At 43.8% G+C, this 12,746-nt stretch overlaps 1 protein-coding gene across 2 annotated transcripts in view; it reads left to right on the forward strand.

The window, feature by feature from the left end:
- Positions 1-12,746, forward strand: part of furinb (furin (paired basic amino acid cleaving enzyme) b) — a 197,255-nt gene that overhangs the window by 112,218 nt on the left and 72,291 nt on the right. For both annotated transcript variants that reach the window (XM_021573226.2, XM_021573234.2), the window contains exons 5-6: positions 7,048-7,176; positions 7,722-7,798. In XM_021573226.2, the coding sequence (XP_021428901.2) occupies positions 7,048-7,176; positions 7,722-7,798 (206 nt within the window). The remainder of the gene's footprint in view (positions 1-7,047; positions 7,177-7,721; positions 7,799-12,746) is intronic.

Consider the following 12,746-nt stretch of genomic DNA (forward strand, 5'->3'; position numbering starts at 1 on the left):
GCCACTTCACTGCTGTTTACCACATTCACATTCTGGACTAGTAACCGGAAGGTTGCAAGTTCAAACCCCCGAGCAGACAAGGTACAAATCTGTCGTTCTGCCCCTGAACAGGCAGTTAACCCACTGTTCCTAGGCTGTCATTGAAAATAAGAATTTGCCTAGATAAATAAAGGTCAAATAAAAATTCATACCTTTAAAACATAGTGACCTGCTGCCACACAGAAAAGGCAGGATGTAGTAATCGGAGTATTTCAGTGAGGAGCAGGTTTTATTTCCCCCAGTCAGTAAGCCTCTTGTTGACATTTATCTGAAAGCTGGATGTGCTGCCTGCTGAGAAAACTCATCATCTGGGTATCTGTCATTTAACTAAATGTCGTCAAAATGTTCTAAAGCGCTCTTCACTTTGTTTACTTCAACTGTCAAGGCCCAAGTTCATTTCCCATGTGTAGTGAATACATGATGGCAACGAATACATGGAAATAATACATTGTCTGCATGTAGCGCTGGAAGGACAGTTTGCCGAAGTTGAGACTGTTATTATAGAATGACATGGATTTTTTAGGGCCGATACCGATTTCTTGGGGTCAAGGAGGCCGTGATCACGGATTCTTATGAAACTAGTAATTGTAGTCATTTTCCGTGATCGGGAAAAGTGTTTTTTTTATAGCTGTCAGTACGCATCTCTAAATAACTCAGCTGCCAGGAAGAAGATTTGAAACAACTCAATAGGCTTATTCAGCTATCTGTCAAGAAATGGGCGTATGTAACTACTTCTACTCTGCTCCCTTTCACATCTCCTCACGTCTCTCTCCATCGCTCATATCACTTGGTGCTGTTTACTGCTAATTTGAGAATTAGCTCAATGGCAATGAAATTTGCTACCGATCCTAAATGTGCATAATTTCTAAGGAGAACAACTGTAGAAAAAAATGTCGAACAACGATGCACGTTCTGTCTGAATGTTTCAAACCTGCCCATAGTTTGAGAAGTGAAAACGCACACGCTGCTTTATACAGCTTTGTAGGTTTGAAGATTCCTAGGTACAGTGCCTTGCGAAAGTATTCGGCCCCCTTGAACTTTGCGACCTTTTGCCACATTTCAGGCTTCAAACATAAAGATATAAAACTGTATTTTTTTGTGAAGAATCAACAACAAGTGGGACACAATCATGAAGTGGAACGGCATTTATTGGATATTTCAAACTTTTTTAACAAATCAAAAACTGAAAAATTGGACGTGCAAAATTATTCAGCCCCTTTACTTTCAGTGCAGCAAACTCTCTCCAGAAGTTCAGTGAGGATCTCTGAATGATCCAATGTTGACCTAAATGACTAATGATGATAAATACAATCCACCTGTGTGTAATCAAGTCTCCGTATAAATGCACCTGCACTGTGATAGTCTCAGAGGTCCGTTAAAAGCGCAGAGAGCATCATGAAGAACAAGGAACACACCAGGCAGGTCCGAGATACTGCTGTGAAGAAGTTTAAAGCCGGATTTGGATACAAAAAGATTTCCCAAGCTTTAAACATCCCAAGGAGCACTGTGCAAGCGATAATATTGAAATGGAAGGAGTATCAGACCACTGCAAATCTACCAAGACCTGGCCGTCCCTCTAAACTTTCAGCTCATACAAGGAGAAGACTGATCAGAGATGCAGCCAAGAGGCCCATGATCACTCTGGATGAACTGCAGAGATCTACAGCTGAGGTGGGAGACTCTGTCCATAGGACAACAATCAGTCGTATATTGCACAAATCTGGCCTTTATGGAAGAGTGGCAAGAAGAAAGCCATTTCTTAAAGATATCCATAAAAAGTGTCGTTTAAAGTTTGCCACAAGCCACCTGGGAGACACACCAAACATGTGGAAGAAGGTGCTCTGGTCAGATGAAACCAAAATTGAACTTTTTGGCAACAATGCAAAACGTTATGTTTGGCGTAAAAGCAACACACCATCCCCACTGTCAAACATGGTGGTGGCAGCATCATGGTTTGGGCCTGCTTTTCTTCAGCAGGGACAGGGAAGATGGTTAAAATTGATGGGAAGATGGATGGAGCCAAATACAGGACTATTCTGGAAGAAAACCTGATGGAGTCTGCAAAAGACCTGAGACTGGGACGGAGATTTGTCTTCCAACAAGACAATGATCCAAAACATAAAGCAAAATCTACAATGGAATGGTTCAAAAATAAACATATCCAGGTGTTAGAATGGCCAAGTCAAAGTCCAGACCTGAATCCAATCGAGAATCTGTGGAAAGAACTGAAAACTGCTGTTCACAAATGCTCTCCATCCAACCTCACTGAGCTCGAGCTGTTTTGCAAGGAGGAATGGGAAAAAATGTCAGTCTCTCGATGTGCAAAACTGATAGAGACATACCCCAAGCGACTTACAGCTGTAATCGCAGCAAAAGGTGTCGCTACAAAGTATTAACTTAAGGGGGCTGAATAATTTTGCACGCCCAATTTTTCAGTTTTTGATTTGTTAAAAAAGTTTGAGATATCCAATAAATGTCGTTCCACTTCATGATTGTGTCCCACTTGTTGTTGATTCTTAACAAAAAAATACAGTTTTATATCTTTATGTTTGAAGCCTGAAATGTGGAAAAAGGTCGCAAAGTTCAAGGGGGCCGAATACTTTCGCAAGGCACTGTAGCTAAACCTATTGCCAACCTTTATTTAGGCATTTTGAAACACTTCCTTCTTTCCCTATTACGACAATCATTTAATCCGACTATCAACTGTCAATTTACGGATATGATTGCTGGTCAGATCAGCACACCAGTAAATAGCTAACATTACACCGTCAGATGGCTCGTTTCCAAAAATGGTGCATGGTCAAAATGATAACCAGCTAACGTTAGCTAGCTATATTGGCTATTCACTCCTATATGATATATTAGCACAATGTTTATCTAGCCAGCTAGCTAGCATAGTAGCTAATATAGCTAGCTAGCTAACACCACAGAGGAAAGGGTTAGTTAGCCATGTGACCTGTTGGCAAAGATTACTATCTTCTTAACTAGCTTGCATATGGCATGCATGTCCGGGCACGTCAACACAAGCCTTATTATTAGTGAATTAACTAAACTAATATTTGCAACAAGAGTTTTATTTTGGTCACTGTGTCGAATCATCCATTTGTCAATACTGCACCTTTCTGTTGGAGTATGAGCTAGCTTGCTGCTGCTGCTGATTATCCCAGCTAGACATTCCTCGGCATTGTGCAGGGCTCGTGGCTCGGTGGTGAGTGGCAGCGGGAATAGCAGCAGCTTTGCTATGTAGAGGGACTATAAAATGCCAACACCGGCTCGGTATATCGGCTTGGCCGATAATCGGTCGTTCTCTATCTGTTATCAATCAGGTGTCATTCATCAAGATGCTCCTCAGTGTGTCTTCTTTTTGAAAGGATCCAGATCATAGCAAATTAAAAATTATGACACCTGTAGGACTGTTGCTTTCAGAAGGAGACTGTGTCCATCCCTCCTTCTCTCTTCCTCTCATAGGCTCAGGGATGTTTTGATTTCTCCTAATCCTCCTCCTCTCTCTCTGCAATCTGCACCATATGATGGTGGAAATGGATTAATAGCAGCATTGACAGGGCCAGACACAAATCACCTGTGAATGGAAGGCTGTGAAACCACCTCTGTCATTCAGCATTACTGCTCTAATCGGCTGAGGGCTCTAAGCCTGTTCTGCTGTGTGTTTGAGGCTCTTCAACAGTCCCTCTGAAGCCAAACACTGGTGGCTTGTCTGTAATGAGGTTTGCATGGTTTGAATTGGGATGAATGCAGATGTTATAGGGTGATATTGCATACAAGCCTTTTGGACAGTGTATCCAAAGCTTTTATTTTTCCTGTCTGACAAAACAGAGTTTGCACGTAGTAGGTTCTGCCATAGACTGTTAAACTAATGATTGAAAATAGTTTCCAGGGCCTCCCGAGTGGTGCAGCGGTCTGAAGCACTGCATCGCAGTGTAGTGGTATCACGACAGACCTGGGTTCGATCCCAGGATGTATCACAACTGGCCGTGATAGGGAGTCCCATTGGGCGGTGCACAGGTTAGGGGAGGGTTTGACCGGCGGGGCTTTGCTTGGCTCATTGCGCTCCAGCGACTCCTTGTAGCGCGCCTGCAGGCTGACCCCGGTCGTCAGTTGAATGGTGTTTCCTCCGACACATTGGTGTGGCTGGCTGGTTAAGGGGGTGGGTGTTAAAAAGCGTGGTTTGACATGTCATGTTTCGGAGGACGCATGACTCGACCTTTGCCTCCTGAGCCCATTGGGGAGTTGCAGTGATGAGACAAGATTGAAATTGGGGAGAAAAAGGGGGAAAATACAACAACACCAAAAAAATATATATATACAGTACCAGTCAAAAGTGTGGACACACCTGCACATTCCAGGGCTTTTTACATTTTTACTATTTTCTACATTGTAGAATAATAATGAAGACATCAAAAGTATTAAATAACACATATGGAATCATGTAGTAACCAAAAACGTGTTAAACAAATCAAAATATATTTTATATTTGAGTTTCTTCAAAATAGCAACTTTGCACCCTCTTGGCATTCTCTCAAACAGCTTCATGAGGTGACCTGGAATGCATTTCAATTAACAGGTTTCAATTAATCAGTTGTGTTGTGACAAGGTAGGGGTGTTATATAGAAGATAGCCCTATTTGGTAAAATACCAAGTACGTATTATGGCAACAACAGTTCAAATAAGCAAAGAGAAACGACAGTCCATCATTACTTTGAAGGTCAGTCAATCCTGAAAGTGTCAAGGACTTGGAAGGTTTCTTCAAGTGCAGTCACAAAAACCACCAAGCGCTATGATGAAACTGGCTCTCATGAGGACCGCCACATGAAAGGAAAGGAAGACCCAGAGTTACCTCTGCTGCAGTGGATAAGTTCATCAGAGTTACCAGCCTCAGAAATTGCAGCCCAAATGAGACTGTGTGAATCAGGCCTTCGTGGTTGAATTTCTGCTAAGAAACTTCTACTAAAGGACACCAGTAAGAATAAGAAACACAAGTAATGGACATTAGACCGGTGGAAATCTGTCCTTTGGTCTGATGAGTCCAAATTTGAGATGTTTGGTTCCACCCAGTGTTTCTTTGTGAGACGCAGAGTAGGTGAACAGATTATCTCTGTATGTGTAGTTCCCACCGTGAAGCATGGAGGAGGAAGTGTGATGGTGTGGGGGTGCTTTGCTGGTGACACTGTCATTGATTTATTTAGAATTCAAGGCACACTTAACCAGCACATCTACCACAGCATTCTGCAGTGATACGCCATCCCACCTGGTTGGGCTTAGTGGGACTATCTTTTGTTTTTCTACAGAACAATGACTCAACACACCTCCAGACTGCAGATGCATCAGATGACCTGTCCTTCACAATTACCAGACCTCAACCCAATTGAAATGGATTTGGATGAGTGAAGGAAAAGCATCCAACATGTGCTCAGCATATGTGGGAACTCCTTCAAGACTGTTGGAAAAGCATTCCAGGTGAAGCTGGTTGAGAGAATGCCAAGAGTGTGCAAAGCTGTCATTAAGGCAAAGGGTGGCTACTTTGAAGAATCTAAAATCTATTTTGATTTGTTTAACACTTTTTTGGTTACTACATGATTCCATATGTGTTATTTCATCGTTTTGATGTCTTCACTATTATTCTACAATGTAGAAAATAGTAAAAAATAAAGAAAAACCCTTGAATGAGTGTCCAAACTTTTGACTGGTACTCTATATATTTTCCAGATTTGCTTCCCCGTAGTCTGTATAAATAAGGCTACATTATACTGTATCCCTATATGATTAGAAAAAGAGTAGCTAACTGCCTTCCTCTGTGTAGTCCCATGGTAATTCTGCCCCATGTGTATAGGAATCGTGTCTGTGTAAGCAGCACAGTGGCTGCCCTAGGGCCAGGGATATTAAGCTCCCTCACTAAAGGCCCTGATGCTGTTCTGCCGTGGCCCAGCAGGAGGCCTGCCCTGTAGGGAGAGATCAGCAGGGAGCAGGGGGTGGTGGAAGTGGAAGTGGAGGTGTAGGTGGCCTGGAGCTCTAGGGGAATCACATTTTCTCACTCTACCTTTTTCACTCTTTTTCTCTCTCTCTCCCTATCCTTCTTTTTTCCTCATTCTATCTACCTCTACATTTCACTCTTTCTCTGTCACTTCCTTCACCTTTTTCTCTCTCACCCTCTTCCCACATTTCTCTGCTCTTTTCCCTCTCTCCCTGCTGGTTAGTGTGGAGCTCTGCTTTATAATTTCCCCTGTGAGCAAGGCGAATGCTCTCACCAGGTTCTCACTTATTCATATTTCCAGCTGCAGGCTTGCTTCCTCTGACAGGGAAATTATAGTTAGCCCCCCATGCTCTGCGGGTTAGCCCCGCTAAAGAGACTTCCCAGTGACACACTGTGTGTGACTTTGCCTGTCTATATGTGTGTGCGTGCATGCGTGTTTGTGGTTGTGGTTGTGTGTTGTGGTTGTGTGTGGAGGGTAGGGGGTTTCAACAGGGTATGAACACAGTCAAACATCTAACACAGCCCCCCAGTGTTACATTAGCAGGGCTATTCATCTTTCATCTGAGCCACCCTGGTCTCTTTTCACGTGTATTTTTGCTGATGCTCACATTTTTAAATGGTTGCTCTACTTGTCTGAGTTATGTGGCTTGCGTGTGTCAAATGTGAGTCATACAAATGTCCTTAAGCATTCTCTCATTTTTGGGGAAGTTTACAGAGGGATGTGCTTTGTGATATTGTTGTGACTGTAAAAATAACTGAGAAATAAAGGAAGATTGTCCAAAGGCACTCCAAGTATACTCTTTAAAAAAATCTGTAAATTGTATTGGCATTTTCACACACAAAAAACAACAGATGCCCTATGTGTTTCAGCACCATATTGGCCTTCATCAGGGCTAAACCACGTGAAACTATATGATACTATAATGATACTATAATGATACTATAATGATACTATAATGCTATAACAATAATGCTATAACAATATAACATTAAAGCTTGTTCTTCTGTCTCCCTGCCAGTCCAACCCCAGCCAAGCAGACCTGAATGCCAAGGGAGCGTGGTCCCAGGGTTACACTGGGAGAGGAGTTGTGGTCACCATCCTGGATGACGGTATAGAGAAAGACCACCCAGACCTGGCCACCAACTATGTGAGTACATACAAACACAACATGCTCTGTCTGGATGGATGGAAGAAGAAGTAGCTTTCTTCCCAGCTCCACATTGCTTTCACCTTGCCTGTGTTTTCACATAGCGCAGATGAGATAGTGCAGATTCATCTGCATTCTCTGAGACACACAGCTAGGTGAACGCAATGTGAGGATGCCTACTTCAGCCTCAAATTACTTTCCAGGAATTGCTTTAAAGTGCCGCAACAGCTGGAGGAAAAGAGACTCTCAATAAGGCTGTTGAGATGCATTCTGAAGGTTGTCACTCTCACCATATCCTTATAATTTAGCAGACACTCTGATCCAGAGTGACTTACATGAGCTATTAGGACTAAGTGCCTTGCTCAAGGGCACATCAACAGATTTTACACCTAGTCGGCTCAGGGATTTGAACCAGTGGCCTTTAGGTTACTGGCTCAACACTCTTAACCGCTAGGCTACCTGCGGCCTTTACCACCCATATCATGAAAGGATGTAATTCAGCCATATCCACAGTCTCTAACACCTGTTTCCATCTCTGTTCCCAGGACCCTGAGGCCAGCTATGATGTCAACGATGGAGACTCTGACCCCCAGCCACGCTACACACAGCGCAACGAGAACAGGTCATGTGATATCCTGCTCTGCCCCACACCTTAACTGGATTATACATACATACATTCATACAGCAAAATGGGCTCTGACAAAGTTTGGTAGATTTGTTCAAGCAAATTTTGCAGGTTCACTTGGTTGGGTAATGCTGTCTCTTTAAGTAAAGGCCCTCAAGCAAGACCTTGCTTTTCAGTATGTCTGCCCTCATTTATAAACAGCACTGCTTCTCTGACACAGTGTCATCCATTAATGGTTTGTCAGGAGATTGTTGACTGGTGACTGAATCAGATGAAATACCAATATGCCCTGTAACAGTGCTTCTTACAGCCCAGCCTCAGAGACTCTGTCCTCGAGGTTCTTATGCATGTTGTTGACTCATTATTTATTTCCCCAAAACCAGATTAGTGGCAGTTGTGTAGGCATTTTTTGGACTGCTCCCAATTTGAAAAAGCGTTTTGTACTTGTTTCGGTGGATCAGCCATGCTGCAGTAACAACATTAAGAAGTTCCTCTCCCCATCCTCCAGCTCCCCCTCACCACCCCAGAGCCTGAGCCATTTTGGCAGATTGTTTGTAGCTAGTGCAGTAGTTGTTTATTTGCCCCTGGCTGATACCAGCAAGTCTGTCTCCAGGCTTTTGGGGTTTGAATTTAAAAAAACACTGGTCCAAAAGTAAAAGGGCAGCTTCTAAATTCCTTAAGCACCTTCTCCTCAGCCCCTCTCACCTCACTCGCCCTAACCCCAGCGTGTGGCTGTCTTCTGCTGTGGTTCCATTCCCCTGGATCAGATGGGACACTGCTGCATTCCTTCCGCCTCTGAAACAAACAGCAGGATTTGCCTCAATTCTCCCCCTTTGTTTCTGGGATGAATTCCAGTCTTCTTTAGTTTTTTTGGGTTGGTTTTCCTCATTTATTTTGTTTCAATGCTTAACAGGATCTTGAACTGAATTCTCTCCAAAGCAGGACATGGTTTAAACTTCCCCAGACTGTCTTTGAGCTGCCTCTGCCTCTACTGTAGAGATTCACTGCATTTCCCCCTGTGAAATCAAAACAATGGCTTTGCATGTCATATCACCAAATGTTTTCCCTTGAACACAGACCCCTATCTTCTTCTCTTTAAGCTGCCTTTCTACTGTACATATTGAAGCGATTCCCTCCCTCTTTAACTCCCACTAGAGAGCCTTCCCAGACGTGTGTGTGTGTGTGTGTGTGTGTGTGTGTGTGTGTGTGTGTGTGTGTGTGTGTGTGTGTGTGTGTGTGTGTGTGTGTGTGTGTGTGTGTGTGTGTGTGTGTGTGTGTGTGTGTGTGTGTGTGTGTGTGTGTGTGTACTGTATATACTGTACATATTGAAGCGATTCCCTCCCGTCTCCTTGGTTTGTATAGTCAAGGCCAAGTGCTTTCACTTTAACCAGGGACCTTGTTTCCATGTTTGCCTGGAGTGGTACTAGCTCTGCCTAAGCCTACCCCTGCCCACTTGTCTGTTTGAGCCAGTCACCACTCAATCCTGATTACAAGGGAATGCAAGACTACTCCTTGGTTGGTTCTGCTTCTTCTAACCAGCTCCACTGCTGCTGCAGCTACTGTTACTGCTGCTGCACAGAACTTCAGAACACACACATGCACACATACACATTGTAACTAAAAAAACAAATGCACACACAGTACAAACACAGTACAATACACACCATGTTTGGCTGGTGCTCTCAAGGCGATTATCCAGGACGGAATCAATTTATGACCAAGAAATGAGAAGTGTGTGTCTCTGTCAATAGCGCTGAGCGCTGTGTGTTTGGAGTGACCTGAGGAAAAATGAAAGCAGATGAGTTCAGTAATTCCCCATAGAGGCGCGCGGCCAGAAGCTGAGTAATGCTCTCCGCCTCCCGACATTGAGATTATATTCATATATTCATATGACTATATTCATGGGCAGAAAAAGGAACAGGAGACTTTAGTTGGAAACTTACGTCCTCTTCCATTGCCAAGGCGGGCTCATTTGTATCGGTGACATTCAAGGCTGGGTTTTGAATTCACATCCATTAAGGAGTTGTTCCGGGTAGATGCTTTGTACTGCGACTTGGTACGACTGTCAGGTATTGTTGGAAGGGTTTTAAGGCAGGCTGGAGCAAGGCTCTTGCCCAAGCAGGTCATTATTTTGTGCTCCATCGTCAGAATGTTTGTCCTCTCTGTGTTTCTCTCCTGTCCTCCATTACAGTACAGTCACTATTGTTTATTGGAGATTAGAGAGGAGAGATGCTAGGGGTACCAGTTGCTGTTGTCCACAGCCTTGTAGTTTTTCATCCACCCACCAGACTATCTGTCTCTGGGCTTGGCCTTAATCCTTCTTACTTTCTATCCTATCAATGGTGAGAGGAGAGGCAGAAGAAGAGGTACCAACCAGAGTGCACACATTTTTATTTTTTACAAGTTCTCATTTACAACTGTGACATGGCCAAGATAAAGCATAGCAGTGCGACAAAAACAACAACACAGAGTTACACATAAACAAACGTACAGTCAATAACACAAAATAAAATAAAAATAGAAAGAATATATGTACAGTGTGTGCAAATGTAGAAGAGTAGGGAGGTAAGGCAATAAATAGGCCATAGAGGCGAAAATAATTACAACTTATTTTGTAAATTATATTACCGAAGTCAAGGATCGGTAGGATAGTCAGTTTTACGAGGGTATGTTTGGCAGCATGAGTGAAGGATGCTTTGTTGCGAAATAGGAAGCCGATTCTAGATTTAATTTTGGATTGGAGATGCTTAGTGTGAGTCTGGAAGGAGAGTTTACAGTCTAACCAGACACCTAGGTATTTGTAGTTGTCCACATATTCTAAGTCAGAACCGTCCAGAGTAGTGATGCTAGTCGGGCGGGAGGGTGCGGGCAGCAATCAGTTGAAGAGCATGCACTTGTTTTTACTAGCATTTAAAAGCATTTGGAGGCCACGGAAGGAGTGTTCTATGGAGTTTAAGCTCGTTTGGAGGTTTGTTAGCACAGTGTCCAAAGAAGGGCCAGATGTATACAGAATGGTGTCGTCTGCGTAGAGGTGGATCAAAGAATCACCTGCAGCAAGAGCGACATCATTGATATATACAGAGAAAAGAGTTGACAGGAGAATGGAGCCCTGTGGCACCACCATAGAGACTGCCAGAGGTCCGTACAACAGGCCCTCCGATTTGACACACTGAACTCTATCTGAGAAGTAGTTGGTGAACCAGGCGAGGCAGTCATTTGAGAAGCCAAGGCTGTTTAGTCTGCCGACCTTGGCCAGGTCGATGAAGACGGCTGCACAGTACTGTCTTTTATCGATGGCGGTTATGATCTCGTTTAGCGTGAGCGTGGCTGAGGTGCACCCATGACCAGCTTGGAAATCAGATTGCATAGTGGAAAAGGTACGGTGGGATTCGAAATGGTTGGTGATCTGTTTATTAACTTGGCTTTCAAAGATTTTAGAAAGGCAGGGCAGGATGGATATAGGTCTATAACAGTTTGGGTCTAAGGTGTCTCCCCCTTTGAAGAAGGGGATAACCGCAGCAGCTTTCCAATCTTTGGGGATCTCAGACGATACGAAAGAGAGGTTGAATAGGCTAATAATAGGGGTTGCAACAATTTCAGTGGATCATTTTAGAAAGAGGGGGATTGTCTAGCCCAGCTGATATGTAAGGATCCAGATTTTGCAGCTCTTTCAGAAATAAAGGAGGAAACTTCACATATCCAGTCTGATCCCTTATGGGTGCACCTTGGTTGGTATGAAGTAGTTCCAGTATACTGTATATTTGGCTCTGAGGAGAAGCAGTTAGCTGCAGCAGTTCTTTTCACATCCAAAGTACTCCACTGTGACAATCACCCACTGGCACAGTGATGTCTGAATGTCCTTGTCCATTTGTTTCCCGCCCCTGAACAACCTTCACTTAACGTCTGGACACATATTTTCTCCTGCAGGGTTGGAGACAATTATTATGTGATTTGAAGAGGTAGAGCCTGGTGTATAAAATATGTTCTCTCTTTCACTGCCTCTCTCTCTCTTTTACATAATTCAATAGAAAGTCTCGCCCCTGACTCCTAACTTCAATGTTTACACATTAAAAGCGCCCATCTATTCCAAGGCCTGGCTATGTTGTTTACCATCTTTCTATCTGTGTCTCTGAGACTGTGTGTTTATTTCCCAGACGGCCCAGAGCCTTGAGATGAATCAACAGATGTTAGGAAGTGATGTCTGCAGGCTCTCTCTCTCTCTCTCTCTCTCTCTGTCTGTCTGTCTGTCTGTGTGAATGATTGAAGGCTGCTGTGCTCCTGCTCCAGCCACTTCAATAAGTGATTGAGTACTGTAAACGTCCTGAGCCCCTGACCACCCCTAGCAGATTGGACACCATCACCAATATACAGATACAGATACTGGGCAGGCCTGATGAATGGCAGATTTAAGCAGGTGTGTCACTGCTGTGAAGAGTTAGACCTCCCTCAGTGAGACACAACACAGCTTAGGCCAGCTTGCTTTGTTGCTTTGTTTAGAAGCATCTTTGTTGGACTGGCTTAATATCACAAGTCTCTTTTAAACCACAGTTGAATGATTCACTTCATTATAGCTAGCTAAAGTGTCTGTCTCACTGGGTTGGCTTGCATCTCTTAAAGCCATTTTCAGAAACCTTATCATTGAGTCAGCTAGTCTTATCACATGAGCCCGGTCGAGTCACCTGATAAGTGATTCTCATTAGATGTGGCAACCAGAGACGTGTGACCACTGGCCAGGGTAGGTGGGAGGAAAGAAGCAGTAGATTGCGCTCTTCCCAAGGCCTGAGAGAGAGAGAGCATAGTCCTGATTGGTTGGGCTTAGGAGGAACTCCAGAGTAGCCGTTTGAACAGCGGCCCGGCCCATAGCTGCTTCGGGGATCAGTTAAGCCAAGCGGAAAATAACCAAATCCTTTTAACAGGCCCCTTGATCCAGCCACCATCCAGCCCT

Source organism: Oncorhynchus mykiss, chromosome 2 (assembly GCF_013265735.2).
Source record: "Oncorhynchus mykiss isolate Arlee chromosome 2, USDA_OmykA_1.1, whole genome shotgun sequence".
Classification (NCBI taxonomy): Eukaryota; Metazoa; Chordata; class Actinopteri; order Salmoniformes; family Salmonidae; genus Oncorhynchus; species Oncorhynchus mykiss.